At 43.8% G+C, this 15,250-nt stretch overlaps 1 protein-coding gene across 1 annotated transcript in view; it reads right to left on the minus strand.

The window, feature by feature from the left end:
* Positions 1–15,250, minus strand: part of cadps2 (Ca++-dependent secretion activator 2) — a 109,950-nt gene that overhangs the window by 67,518 nt on the left and 27,182 nt on the right. The window contains exons 6-10 of the mRNA XM_031856931.1: positions 14,352–14,491; positions 9,428–9,494; positions 8,469–8,577; positions 7,832–8,029; positions 1,419–1,555 (exon numbers count right to left, since the gene is read on the minus strand). Of these exons, the coding sequence (XP_031712791.1) occupies positions 1,419–1,555; positions 7,832–8,029; positions 8,469–8,577; positions 9,428–9,494; positions 14,352–14,491 (651 nt within the window). The remainder of the gene's footprint in view (positions 1–1,418; positions 1,556–7,831; positions 8,030–8,468; positions 8,578–9,427; positions 9,495–14,351; positions 14,492–15,250) is intronic.

Raw genomic sequence — 15,250 nt, forward strand, 5'->3', positions numbered from 1 at the left:
CCCCCCCCCCCCCCCCCCCCCCCCCCCCCTCCCCCTCCATTGAGTCAGCCCAGCAGTTGTCTATGAGGGTCATGTTCCTATTTGGAAAGTATTGATTAGAGCGTTTATCCCCTCAATCAGTGTGAGAGAGCCCCCCAGGCTCAACACGCCGCGAGGTGGGGTGGGCGGGGACTTCAGATTACCAAATGATCTGACCACAGAGAGAAACCCTAAATAAAGAGAAGCCCTGAGACTGAGTGAGCACAGCCTTTAGCTATGATGAAGGTGGCTGCCAGCGGAGAGACTCAGAGTAACAACAGTCAAGTGGTTCATTTTACGACAAGAACAATATAACTTCAATACGAAGACTAAAGTATCTCGATGCCAGGGAAAAAAACATGAAACATCAGGAAAGCACAAGTTATTGTAAGTAATGGAAAATAACAATAGAAGACAGAACATGGAAGTTACATTTCTTCTTCTCAGCAGCGTGTTCTTACATTTTACTGGAGAAACTCTTCTGTCCTTGCAGGAATAAGTACGAGCAGCACTGGAAGCTTTTTTGTCGAGTTCCCTGTTAGCAAAATGTTGTAACAATAATCATAAAAATCACAATACCTTTCATAATAAAAGCCCGAGACTCTGGGGGCTTTTATTATGAAAGGTATTGTGATTTAGCTGTAACGCGAGAGCGCTGCCGCTGACGAGGTGGTTCCTTCACAAGTAAAAGGCGTATCTCATGACCCTCGTGCTTTAGGGACGTGTTTCACTCTGGGAGTCTGTTTCTGTCACTGTCATGATTATCAAAACATGAGTTGTGAGGTCTAATCAGGTCATCTGAGCTAAAGTTGAAGAGATTCCCTGCAGGTGTTCCTGATATACTACATCACGTTCACGAGGACGGGACAGACGGACGACAGAAGGACGGACAGGTAACCCTGAACTATAAAATATCACCTGTAGTTTATCATTATATTTCACTTTGATTTTATAGCAAAATTAATTTACACAATTTTCAACTTCTGTGGAGTTTGTCAGGAAACATTTAGTGAAAAAGTAGCTGATTGAGACTTGTGTTATTTACTTCCTCCTACTCCTACACTTTATTACATAGAATTCACAAAAACTGCTAAATGTTATTGACTGATTTGTCTGAAGCCTAAAAGTTATTTTACATTTCAGTTTTTACTGATTCTATTTTGGAAAAGATCTCCTGTCCAGGACTTTTCTTTTGTTTACTAGATTCAACGTGGTGTCCCTTCAAATTAAAAGCACTGACATGCATGTCACCTTCTCATCTTCCTCCTCTTCTTCTGCACGTCTCTGCTTCTTTAAACTCTGATTATGACCGAATGTTCATTTAAAACCGGAGGTGAGCAAACAGCAGAGCTCTGAGTGAGATCTACAGTGTGTGAGAGGACGCGATGGCGTCCACGTACCAGGCAGGAGAAGGAGTCGCTCATGCGGTGCTGCAGAGTTTGCTTCTGTAAGATGGTGAAGAGGGCGGCGTGGTCGAAGCGACACGGAGCGGCAGAGATTAGCCCCTCCACGCCCTGACGCTGAGACGGATCCAGACCTGAAGAGGAAACGCAGGAAAGAGAGCGGAATGAAAACTCGACTTCCAACACTGAATGTTTTAGATGGAGAAACAATTTGCAGGCCCGACCCCGGTGTAGCGTTACCAGGCGGCAACCTCCGGTTCTGCAGAATGAAGCCGATGCCTCATGTGTTAAAGCTGCATTATCTCTACTGACCACCAGGGGGCGACTCCTCTGGTTGTATAGAAGTCTATGAGAAAATGACTCTACTTCTCTCTTGATTTATTACCACAGTAAACATTGTAAACATGAGTTTATGGTCTCAGTCTCTAGTTTCAAGTCTTCTTCAATACAGCATGATGTTCATTTAGTACATTATGGTCCATTTAGAGTCAAACAGACCATAAAGCAGGGGATGCTTTAGGGCGGGGCTACACAGTGATTGACAGGTCTCTACCAGAGACGTATACCTTCTCTCTACGTCACTCCTCCTCAGTCCAGATATGGTCAGTTCAATAATTGTGGGTTTTTTTGTCCAGTGAGAGCGGCTTTAGTAGAAGGAAAAGGGTGCACGATAGAAAGATTCAAATAAACCTCTAAGAATGGAGACATCCACCTCAACGTGGACTTGTGAAGATGGATGGCGGCACAGATTTCTTTGCATGACGCCGTCAGCTAAAGAGGTGACACATAAATGTGTTCAGATCCTCAATCGTTCACGCCTCCCTTTGAGCTCGGCGGTGAACCGAAGTGTAAACACGACTACATTGGCAGCGTCACCGCGGTTAATAGTTCCCACCTCGGTTGGCTACGGATCCTCTGTGAAGCTGTCGGCTCTCTCTCAGCTGACACCAAACACTCGCCAACGTGGACGACATGCGAGGAGAAACACTGGAAGTGACTCACGGAGCCGACAGACCGGCCAGCAGGAGAGCAGACGACCGAGGTTTGAAACCAGCAAAGTCAACCAGTGAGCTGCTGGTCTCACGACGGACTGAACAATCAGACTGAAACCAAATTAATTAATTAATTAAATTCAGCACTGAATAAATCGATCATACAAACAGTAAAAAGATCAAATCAAATATATGATAGTGATGGATAGTGTAAGGCTCTGTAGATTTGAGAAAGGACAGTAACATCAACTCTAAGAGATAGAGGCAGCGACGCTACCAGAGGGGTGAAGCGATCTTAATTTCTTCACGTTTCTTCACTTTGATGTAAAGCACAAAGTACTCACCGTGTATAAAGGTGCTGTAACTTAAGTTTACTATTATTATTTATTGGGGACTGTTATCAGTGGTGGATGAATCCATATTTGGTGCTCCAGTGAGAAATTTGGAATTTTGTCACCGGGTGTTTTTCATAGAGCTCTATGGCAAAGAGCAAGAAGAGGTATCAGGTTTTTAGGCACATTTGTTCATTAGATTTGTTGTGAATATGAAGATTCTAAACCACCAGACTGATATTTTGACGCAGCAGTACCGATACTTTGGGTTGTTTTAGCTGTAACGCCCGGAGCAGCAGATGATAACGAGGCTTCGGGGTCAACGACGGAAGAATCGACAGGAAAGAAATGGGAGAAATAAAAGAAGCAGAAGAGGCGCAGAGCAAAACCTGGGTTCATTTCCAGTCCTTTCAGGCCTTCCTGTTAATGGCCCCGCCAAAAGAAAAGCCTAACACTCTCCATTCTGCCTTTATCTGGAGGGGGGGAGAGTACATTTCGGGATGGGAAGTTTCTGAGCGTGACACATGGCCCCACAAAAGACCACGGCTCGCTGAAGAATGCCCGGTGCCGTTTCCACGCCTGCGACGCCCGCGGCCTCGCGCCCGAGATGAACATTAGCGATCGCTTTTTTATTAACGCTGCCATTTTTGTTTTTGTGTGGACGCAGAGAAGCCCGCAAGGTCTCTCAGACATTTGTGTTTGGTTGTTGTCCCCGGCCCCCCCGCCCCACCTCCTCCCTCCCGTCTTTGTCCGAAAGAGAAAAAAAAGACAGCAAAAGTGAAATGTCCACAATCAACTTCCAATCGACGCTCGTCTCCTTTTCTTCCCCGTCGTCTTTTCTTTTGACTCTTCCCACTTTCCCGTCACTGCCCTGTGGCCCCCATGGCCCCTGTGGCCCGCTTTCCCTCTGTCTAATTCCGATGTAGGTCATTTTTACATTCGTTACCTCCAAATCACGGGATTGCCCTTAATGTAATTTGGAGAAAAGGCGGCGAGCGAAGGAGGCGACTCTAAAGAAAACGAGACAAAGAGATATAGATTAGTTCTGATAATAAGAAGAGGGGGAGGAGGGGGAGTATTGATTGGGAGACAGACAGCGGAGGAGAGATGTTGATCCGTGTCAAGTCCAACTTTCAGCTATTATCTGCAGCGGGGGTGTGTGTGTGTGTGTGTGTGTGTGTGTGCGTGTTAAAGGGGGGAGGGTGTGCGTGTGACAGAAAATATGGATGGGTGTCACTGCTCCTGGCACAGATGGCTGCATCGTTTCCTCACTTTGTATTTTTCAACGTGTTTCTCATCACTGTTTTTGAAGGCTGTTTGAGTCCAACGTGGGAATGGCGGACCCCGCCGCCAACAATGAAGAGTGCTGTGTGGAGAAGTCATTTCAGAATGTAGATGCACTGAATGGATGTTGTTGACAAACGGAGACTATAATAGAAAGGAAAAAAAGATCTTAAGGACGATAAACTCTCAGGAAGAAAAATAAAAAATAAACGTTCATCCCAAACAGCAAACTCAGATGAGATGCCAGATGGAGATCTGAAGACTTAAACTACACAGAGAGAGCTGGAGGGGAGAGAACTCCTCAGAGACAAGTGGACTTTAGAGTTCTTCTCATAACAGAAATCAGAAATTCCTCCATACAGACTAAAATGCCGGATCTGGTGTCAACAAGTCTATGCACCGATCACGTTATCAGCTCATTTCCACTACAGGAACAACAACTACACTGTTCTTTTAACAACACACCTGTGGTCAAACACCCAGTTCTCAAAAGTGAAGTGTCTTAAAACCTGCATTCTCTCTATTGTCCACCAGGGGGCGACTCCTCTGGTTGTATAGAAGTCTATGAGAAAATGACTCTACTTCTCTCTTGATTTATTACCTCAGTAAATATTGTAAACATGAGTTTATGGTCTCAATCTCTAGTTTCAAGTCTTCTTCAATACAGCATGATGTTCATTTAGTACATTATGGTCCATTTAGAGTCAAACAGACCACAAAGCAGGGGATGCTTTAGGGCGGGGCTACACAGTGATTGACAGGTCTCTACCAGAGACGTATACGACGTCTCTACGTCGCTCCTCCTCAGTCCAGATATGATCACTTTCTGTTCACTGGTTGCAAAACTCCAAGATGGCGACGGCCAAAAATCGCCAAATTCTAGGCTTCAAAAAAGTGCAAAACTGCACCAATGAGGTGACATCACGACGACTTCGTCCACTTCTTATAAACAGTCTACGGACTTAACTTAATTAAGTTGCATTGTGGGTAGTGTAGGCGCCGCGTTTTGACCAAGAATGTGTTGAATAAAAAAAGACGGATGTCTCTGGCTCTGCTGCATCACTTCTTTTTTTTTTAAGGTGTCTTTCTTGAGGCCGACGCGTTGCCGTTCTGAAATGTTAAACGGTGGTTTGTATCCGTCTTTGTCTCAGTACCATATTCATAACATTAGGGTGTTTGAGTGACAGTCGAGGGGTGTGTGTGTGTGTGTGTGGTGAGGTGGGAGGGTGGGGGTGCGCTCAATCTCTCCATGTCCATCTCGTCTGGGCTCCATTGGTATCATCACGGCAACAGTCACATCCATGTGACATCCTGTTCTGAGAGGTTGCGGTCGGCCGCTGATGGCAGGTTATTGACGCGGACGAAGAGGACGAAGAGGAGGAGGAGGAGGAGGAGAGAGCGTTTCGGTTTCAGGTGCGCCGGCCCGAGAGATGTGACTTGATCTGCCTGTCGGAGCGTGGCGGCAGCGTGAGGAGGATGATGTCAGGGCGAGCAGAGACGAAGAGACAAAGATAGAGACAGACATGCCCATCAGTCTCCGTCTGGCTTCACGCAGCGCAAACATAACTCGTGAGGGGGGGAAACTTTGAGAGCTCATCCGCAGCTGTTTCTGCCGCCGTTCGACGGCGACGTTGAAAACTCGGTGGAAGGTTAAGACGAACGGACAGTTGGGACATCTCTCCTCGGGATCGTCCTCGCTGTCAAACTGACCACCTGCTTCTTCAACAAAAAAAACACAACCGACAGGTGTAAACATGAGTAAACACAACTCGAGGAGCGAGTCTCGACCCTCAACGGGCCCGTCTGCTCGCGCTGGAGTCGGGAGTCCGATGATTTCCACTTGTTTGGACTTTGTTTGTGGGTCGTTTGAACGGCTGGCTGCAGGGAAACGAGAAGCGTGACAGGAAGTGATGTCTCCTGGAGCTTCTTTAGCAAAGTCGCACGCGTCCTTTTGTCCTTTTCTTTAGAGCTTTTCAAAGGCCAGTTGTTGAGATCAGCTCACACCTCGAAACCGCATCACGAAGAAGGTTTTTGTTTCACTTTGTTGTTGTTTTTCGTCTTCTGTTGCTCTTTGTCTATTCTGCTTCTGAGCAGTGCTGATCATTGTTAATGGAAACTAAGACGAACTGTGTTCAACGATGACGATATATCAATGCAACACCGTTGACGAATTAAAGTCCAGACTAAATTGCAGTTTAAAAAAAAATTAAAACTTTCCCACAATCTCTCTTTATTTCCGTCACCTCCTCTCCTCTTCTCGCATATTTTTGCAAGATGAAAACTTGCGTGAAATAAATTCGACAAGATTATTGGTTTTGGTTGAACTGAAATCGACTGAAATGTTAAATATAATCTGATGACTAAAAATACTGAATAAAAAAAAACAGCTGACAAACTGAAGAGAGGAAACATTTTAAATAAAATGTAACGATTTTTAAAACAGACTTTTTCGTCTAAAGATAAAAACAAAGAAGCTGCCAAAGTGAACACTGCTTCTGGATGTGATCCCACAGTTGTGAAGACAACAGCAGCTGTCAGTCTTTTCCATTATAAACAAACGAGTGAACAGAACGTCCAGGTGACACCCTGTTATCCTCAGCCTGCTGCACAGAGACACGAGTCCTTCCGTCTGTTTCACTGGAACACATTCTACGACCAACAGGCGGTTCTGGACCCGGGGTCAGTGGGGGATCGTAGTCCAGTGGTCCGACATGTAGAACCAAGAAGTACCTTGGGATCACTTGGACAACTACCTTTAGCTGGAAGGCCCATTGTTTACAGTAAGTACACTGTGTATTTGCAAGTGTCTTAGCACAAGTAAGTTTCCGTATTTTGCAGTCATCTGTCATTTATAAGGCCTTAAGTGACCTGTTAAAAATGCATCAAACCACAAGTTCTGCTTATTTAAACGCACATGTCAACTCGTCTACTGATGGAGCTACAAAATAAAAGCATGCTTCGAGGCAAGAACCTTGTGAGACGTCAAGAAGAAGAGATGATCCCAGAACAACAGAAGCTGAGGCTCCGTCAGTAACAGTCAGCATGACTTTACACGAGTAAACAGCTTCATCACACACACACACACACACACACACACACACACACACACACACAGGTCAAAAAACCGAGCTTGTTGTGCTCGGAGACGAACAATGGAGACGTGTCTCTGCTCTCATTGTCTCCCCCGTTCTCTCAGTTAGTAACCTTCAAAATGCAGATATTTACGTGGAGTGAAGATGGGAGGAATATGATTTTGTTAATGTTAAATAACACCGCCTTTGTGTGTGTGTGTGTGTGTGTATAAACATGCAGTTATTTAAACTACATATTTCATTTCGATAAAAAAGACCCGCTGGGCAAGAGCAGGTGGAGATTCAGGTTCACCGACACAAACATTAATAAAGCCAGAACGGTCCACACACACACACACACGCACACACACGCACACACACACACACACAGAATGAAATGATTAGTGGGTTTGAGGGGAGGAAGAGAGAACGAGATGTGTGGACGCAAAGAGGAACGTACATGTGGGAAAAGAGGTGAAAGAAGAAGGAGAATCAAGGAAATACTGAATAAAAAACTAGATCAAATTAAAGTGGAAAGTTAAAGGAAGGCTGTCACGTTTCTGACCACTAGGGGCGCTCTTAACAGGAACTAAAGGTAAGAAGATTGTGTTTCAGACCCTGCTCCTTGTCTGCCTTTCTGGAATAACAATTTTAATCCAAGACTCCACTTTCAGAAGACGGAAAGAAAGACAGGAAAGAGCTCTGGGCTGTGGATAGTGAAAACAACGTACTGATGGGGGACGCAGGTTTCTGGAGTCCTCGGCAGTTTGTGGTCTTCTTCTGCGTGGGAGGGACCGGCTTGTAGGACTGCCCGGTGGCTCGGTACATGGCCTGGACCCACAGCATCCGGTCCTGCTCGTCGTCACACGCAAACATCACCAGGTCGCCCTCCTTCACCGCGTTAAAGAACACCCGGCCGCCCTGCAGGCCTGAGGAGGAGAGGAGGAGGAGGAAGGAGAACGTATATCATCTTTAATCGTTGTATTGCGGATGATGTGTGGTGATTGTTTTTACTGTCAATTGTCTTAATTAGTGGAGACAATAAAGTTTTATTGTGAAAATTCTCCTGAGCTGTAAATGAATCTTCCACCTACGATGCTGAATCAGTTTTTAGTTTTCAATCTGTTACTTTGGTCATCTGGTGCATTCTCAGATGTTACCGTCTGTAAAGTTTACCAATAAAGTTAATTCACGTTTGAAGCTCTAAGGATTAAACGTCTTTGGTGTTTCATATATTTCTGTTTTCCTGTAAATCATAAGACCTGAGACAATTACACATGAGAACATGTGTTGTGGATGCTGTGTGTGTGTGGGTGTGTGTGTGTGTGTGTGTGTGTGAGAGAGAGGACTCAGGTGTTTCTCCTCTACCTGGCTGAGGGTCACAGTAGTCCACCGTGTAGCCCTCCAGCTGCATCAGCTCCTGAGGCTCCGCCTTCTTCTCTCTGTAGCTGCACATGGCGAACGTGTACTGACTCACCTGCAGGACGGATGGACACACACACACACACACACACACACACACACACACACACACACACACGGGCGGGACTTAGTGACGGGTCAACTAACATATCACATAGTTTCTCCCTCGTCGACATGAAGAATGCTCGTCTTCAACCAAACAAAGATGTTTTGCAGATTTCTTCATGGATCCAAAGCATTTATTGACCTTTTTATCTGTTTTTATCTAAATGTAATAATGTTTTCAAACAGTCCGAATGTTCCTGCAGGCATCTTGGATTGATTGAATAATTGAATATTTGTCACAGCTTTAGGATAAAGGAGACGCTGAAGAGACGTCCTCATGGAGAACATCATTCAAATATAGAAGAGACTCAATCTAAACATTCTCTCCTTTGATTCCCTTAGAGGGCGTCTGATGTGACGCAGGGAGGCAAACACACTTTAACCAACATAAGAGTGAATTTTAATGTGCGGCCTTGGCCTCAGAGACCCGGCGTGGTCGCTGAGCGCTCAGACACAGCTGAAGTGTAAATGAGAATTTAAAGGAGTCACAACTCAATTAGCTTTGCTTCAGCTGAATGAGGTGTAGAAACCTTCTGAGCGGAGCGACTCAGATTAGGTGATTTTGTGCAAGAACCTCAAACGGTTTCTTTCATTTCCCAGCAGCCCTTTCTTCGAAACTCTGCAAACATATAAAAAGGAAAAGAAAGTTTTTGGAAACATGTTTCCTATGAAGGCTGAACGTTTGATCTCACGCCTCTTAAATACAAACAGACTTCTGTTTAATGACTTCACATCTTCACAGTTCTGACTCAGCCAATCACAGATCGAGTCACGTGAGTCCAGTCTCGTCGGCTTCTTACCTGAACCAGAACAAAATATCTTTTCTTCCAGCGTTTCCAGACTCTCTGTCCCACCGCGTACAGATACCTGAAACACACAAAGAACACTTTAAATATAAAAACGTTTTGTTTGTATAATTATTTCAGTCATGAATGAAGCAGATATTTAGGGTTTTCTGTGAGGATTTGCTGCTTTTTCTCTGTTTTTAAACCATTAACTGACGTTTAAAGACGTCCACTGTGATAGAATTCACAATTTTTATGACAAACTAGATGACAAGAACAGTGGGATAAAAGCCAGCAAACATCCTATAGTCAGTTGTGTGTGTGTGTGTGTGTGTGTGTGTGTCCTTGAGCCTTTTGAGATGGGAAAAAAATTATAATAATAATAATTAAAAAACAACAACAACAAAAAAACCAGGTAAGTATTTTTAATTTATTATTATTGTAACAGACTGTCTCATGTTTATCGTTTTGTATTGGAGATATGATGTCCCTTCAGGGTTGCCGTAGAGAAAAGGCGACTTCCGCTTCAGGTCGAGGGCGGGGGGCAGAAATAAAGAGAGAAGCTGCACCAGCTGTTGCTCTCCCTGGAGACTACTGGACATCGCTGCGGTAAAGTCAGCAGACACTCAGATCTCCGTGGTCAACTCAGCAGACACTTACATGTTAGTGCACCTATATGCTGACATTCACGGTAAACACATTTAAACGGCACAGATCGGGAGCGAGCGAAGGACTTTGAAAGATAGCGGAAAGATTAACGTGAGACAACATCCGGTTTCTTCAGACGAACATCCGGTTTTCAGAATAAGATGCCAACAAAGTATGAATTATATTCACATTAAGTATAAAACATGCTACCTGCATCTCCTGAACCAAATGTTATTGCCCTTTTGTTCATATAGCAGTACTTTTAAAATAAAAGTGCGCAATACACTACTTTTGAATTAATTATTGAACTTTGCCATAACAATGCGATTAATCGCGATTAAATATTTTAATCGTTGCCCAGCACTAATTTATTTGTGTGGCCATGAAGGTGATACTTCAACACTGATCCAAAGAGAACGAGGCATTTAAAGTCCAGATGAAATCTTTCCCTTTCAGATCACATCTCTCTGTAGTCGTATGTTGAGCACCTATTTAACAAAATATTCTTTATTTGCATGACGATTTAATATCTTTTAATATGTAATTATATTGCTACTTATAGATATGTAAACAGCTAACAGACGTATTTAGCATAATGAGCAAAAGAATCGGTCATAATCTGGCTCACGCTGGCTTCTCACATCGGAGTTAACAGAGTGCTGCTCGTCTGCGGTGCAGAAACCACAGACCGTGTGTAAGAGGTGGACGTAGTCGCTGTGACATCACCGTCTGACGTTTTGAAGCCTTGAGTTCGGCATTTTAGCCGTCGCCATCTTGGTTTTTTGAAACTAGTGATTGAGACCATAAACTCATGTTTACAATGTTTACTGATGGAATAAATCAAGAGAGAAGTAGAGTCATTTTCTCATAGACTTCTATACAACCAGAGGAGTCGCCCCCTGGTGGACAGTAGAGAGAATGCAGCTCTAACACTTGACAGAACTGGAGGTTGCCGCCTGGGCTGGACCGAGGACAGGGAGGCGGGGTTAAAGGAAATGCTAGTGCGCTCGCTCTATGGGCCTCATGATTCGGAAGATCCGGGTATTTTCATCAGAGTTTTATACTCGGAAGTCAAACTTTTTTGCTTCGTGCTCCACTGAGCAATTGAACGTAGCTCCGCCTCCAACGCTGTATCCAGTTCTCTTCATACATCCATGGAGTTGCGTTTTTAGCAATCCAATTAAATGCAAAGGATTTGATTTAAATCCCTCTTGTAACTTAACGCCACTCAAATATTCAGTTTCACTGTGAAAGACGTCACAAGACGTCGATAGAGAAGCTCTGACTGGAGGATGTAAATCACAACAATAAAATAAAGAATATAATAAATGTATTATTTGAAGGAAGCATTTATCTGCATTTCTTTTACTCCCGACACCTTCAAGACTCTCTAGACTTTATGTTGAGACCTCCTGGATCAGGGTCCATCAGGATCCACTTTAAGCTCCTTGACGTATTAAAATGACATATTATCTTATTTCATCATGTTTTTTGAGTTAACACGTCGTCAACACATTCATCTCCTCCCCCAATAAAGAGAGTGGAAGGAGAAAGCAGCGAGAGGGGCCGTGACACGGCCAGCAGCTCATTGAGGGGAGATGGAAGAATGACCAGCGTGGCCCCTCGATCAATGGCTGCTCCCGGGGCCTCCTGGAGGCGTGGGACACGGGAAAATCAACCGATGGGCGAGAACCTCTTTCTTCAGCCCTTAAGGGAGAAAAGGCCCTCCGGTCAAGGCTGCGCGTCTGGACGCAGAAGCTGGGCCATTCTGCGAGTTAAACATGCGGCGTCGCTCGCCGGCCACTTGTGCAGATTGTCTTTCTGTCCGTCCGTCGTCCTGCGAGGATGTGCCAGACTCCACAGAGTTGATCCGTCCTCACCACAAACACACCGGCGTCTCTCACTGCTCATTGAGCTGCATATTCACACTCTGAGGGCTTTTCTTTAAAGAGGGGTCATTTCATCAGAACAAGAGAAACTGAAGGAACATTTGAAGTTTTTGGTGATTTTTATAAGAATAAAAAACATAATTTAAGAATAAATAAAAAGGTTTTTTTATCGTCTTCAAATTATTTCAACAATGTTTTATGTTCCAAGGCTTCAAAAAGTAGTTCTGTCTGTTGTGACAATAAATCATTTCACCCATTTTAGGCTTCTTTTTTTAAACTTGAATATTAATTCAAGGTTATCAGTTTTAAAAATCTCGCTGGTTTTAATAAAAGTACGGATCTGTTTCTGCACTCGATACTGATGTCAGTCATTTGTTTCACGAGCAGAAATATTCCACTAAAAAGGACAAAATACAGTTTTAATCTTAATCTCACCGGCAGATGTCTTTCTTATTGTTTTAAGAGAATATGTAATATTTGAGGAGTCATTTGCTTTTACATAAATGAAGTTTTCTGTTTAATTAGTGAAGTTTTTTGGTCAAAGAATCTGTAACTTGTGTCCCTTCCTCCCAACTCTTGAAGCAAACCTACATCAATGCACCTAGTTGTTAAAGAAAGCTGCGGCTGTGTTGCATTTCCATAAAAGATCATGAAGCCACAATAATAAGGAATCATAAAGGCTGTGTGTTACGTCTGTGTTATGTAACATTTGTGTTACGTTCAACAGAAGCAGAAGAAAAACACAGATCTGAAAGGTGAAATATTTGATGACGACATCAATGAAGCGTGAAGTGCTCCGCGTTCTCATCGCTGCTCGCGTTCGACACGTGAAACATTTCTTTAAGAAGAAAACAAGAAAACATCAAATGTGTTGATGACCCCAAACCTTTGTTCACTTATTTTCTCACGCAGAAGGTAAAATATCATCTGGCGTCCGTCGGCCTTTTGAAGGATTCACGACTTTGCCGTGAAAACTATTTTGAAAACATTTTCCCTTTTCTTTCCTCTGAGCAGCAAATATTCCTCCGTTCAGTTTGCCATTCTTGAAATATGTGGATTTATGTATTTCCTCATGAGAAATGTGGCCCCGTGTGCCCTGCGTGAGTCTAAGACTCACAGTGAAAACAGCATCAGACGAGCTGAAGAGGAAAGCTTTGAGCAGCAGGATCTCAGAGCGTCTGCAGTGAATCAGGTTCAAACTGTTTCAACGCAGCTGGACTCGCAACAGAAGGACTCACGCTGACCCCTTGTGGACGCTGCGGAGAACTGCACCAAATCTGTTTAATTTTACAGTTTGTATTTATCGGGATATGTCTCTCTGATTCTGTACTTTTATTTTCATGAGTTCCCCTAAAAGTGAAACTCGTGTAAATTTGTACGTCCTCGATTCCTTTCCTCGCCTCCTCTCCTCGCTAGGAGCAACATGTACTAGTATGTGATTTTGTGGACTAATACATTGTGACGTGATTATTTATGATCTTGTAATAAAATGTTTATATTGTTGAAACTATTGTGTTTTATTACCTTCTATTATTGAAAGAACTGTGTCACACTGGACGTGCGAGTTAAAGTTTATGATCTTATCTCTCTTATTCTTTACGAACATCACGAGTGAGTTCCTGTGGGTTTGAAAAGAAGGTTCTGCTTCCATCTTGTGGCACAAAGTAAGAACTGCACAAAGAACACTGCTACGAAATATAATGTAGCAACAAACAGGCACAATCATTTAGTGATTATATTGTTTTCATAAAACTTAAATCTTGACGTGACAACAAGTGAACCTGTTAGTTTTTGTCTGATTTAAGGATTTCCGGCCAAACTGCATAAATTACAGGAAGAAATGCACAAATATGTTGTTCATCAATAAAAATATAAAAAATGTTTTCATTTTATGTTGTTTTTAATTATCCGTTATCTGCAATTGCTACAATCAGCAAACGTTACTGTTGATGTAATGACATCGTTAAGTCCCCGTACTAACCGGTCTGAGTCACAGCTGGATCAATCAAAACTCTGACGTCCAATCAAATCATCTGAATTCAGCCATGACAGAGTTAAAACTATAACATCTATTATCTATCTTTCATAAATAAACTGACTTTTAATAACAGCTGTCAAACTATCACGAGCTCATTAATAAAGAGCATCATTAATGAACCATTAATGTGTCGACAGACTTCAACAGGATGTTCAGAGACAGAGTCCACTGATCATGTGATCACATCTTCAGAGTGCTTCCTGTATTTAACCAGCAGGGGGAGCTGTCGCTCTGATTATCAAGACCCTGTAGAGGACTAGACCCTTAAGAGGACTAGACCCTTAAGAGGACCAGACCCAGTAGGGGACCAGACCCTGCAGGGCACCAGACCCTGCAGGGCACCAGACCCCGGGTTTAGACTCACCCGCTGTGCTTCATGTTGGGGGGTTTGTCCATGCGGACTGCCAGCTTGATCTTCAGCTCTGTGTCCTGGCTGTTCTTGGGGACCACCATCCGGTGGAACTCGGCCTGCTTCAGTCCGTTTGTGGTGGGATTCATGACCACCTGGGGGGGGGCACAGAGGAGGGCAGGGATTGGTCAGCAAGCGGGTCCTTCTGTAAACTCTTTTTGATCGGCAACACACTCAACAAACAGTCTTCTCTAAACGATGACAGCACTAGCGAGCTAGCAGACAGCTGGCTAGCTCCCGCCATGCTACGCCGGTTGCAGCTCTGGTCTGCTCGTATTTGTTTGTTTGCATTTGTGTCAGACTGTTGCAGAGCTGCAGGGATACTTTATAGACAAGCTGTCGTCATCTGTTTAAAGTCGCATGAGGCTGCGTGATACTGAGCTGCAAGTTGCTGCATATTATACAGAGACATCAAACATTCATCACGTTTATCCATTCAACTTTGATTTATTATTATTGGGAGCATACACCATTTAAATTCCTGAATGTATTAAATAGACCTGACTCAGGTCATAAGTAAATAAATAATGTTGTGTCGTGTGTGTTGTTGTGTCTGCACGTTGTGTGTGTGTCGTGTGTGGTTGTGTCTGCACGTTGTGTGTGTGTCGTGTGTGTTGTTGTGTCTACAGGTTGTGTGTCGTGTGTGTTGTTGTGTCTACAGGTTGTGTGTGTGTGTTGTTGTGTCTGCAGGTTGTGTGTGTGTGTGTCGTGTGTGTTGTGTCTGCACGTTGTGTGTGTGTGTGTCGTGTGTGTTGTTGTGTCTGCAGGTTGTGTGTGTGTGTCGTGTGTTGTTGTGTCTGCAGGTTGTGTGTGTTTCAGGTGGGGGACTCAGGGGGACTTCACCACCACTCACC

This window comes from Anarrhichthys ocellatus, unplaced genomic scaffold (assembly GCF_004355925.1).
Source record: "Anarrhichthys ocellatus isolate YVR2014 unplaced genomic scaffold, GSC_Weel_1.0 scaffold2, whole genome shotgun sequence".
NCBI classification, from domain to species: domain Eukaryota; kingdom Metazoa; phylum Chordata; class Actinopteri; order Perciformes; family Anarhichadidae; genus Anarrhichthys; species Anarrhichthys ocellatus.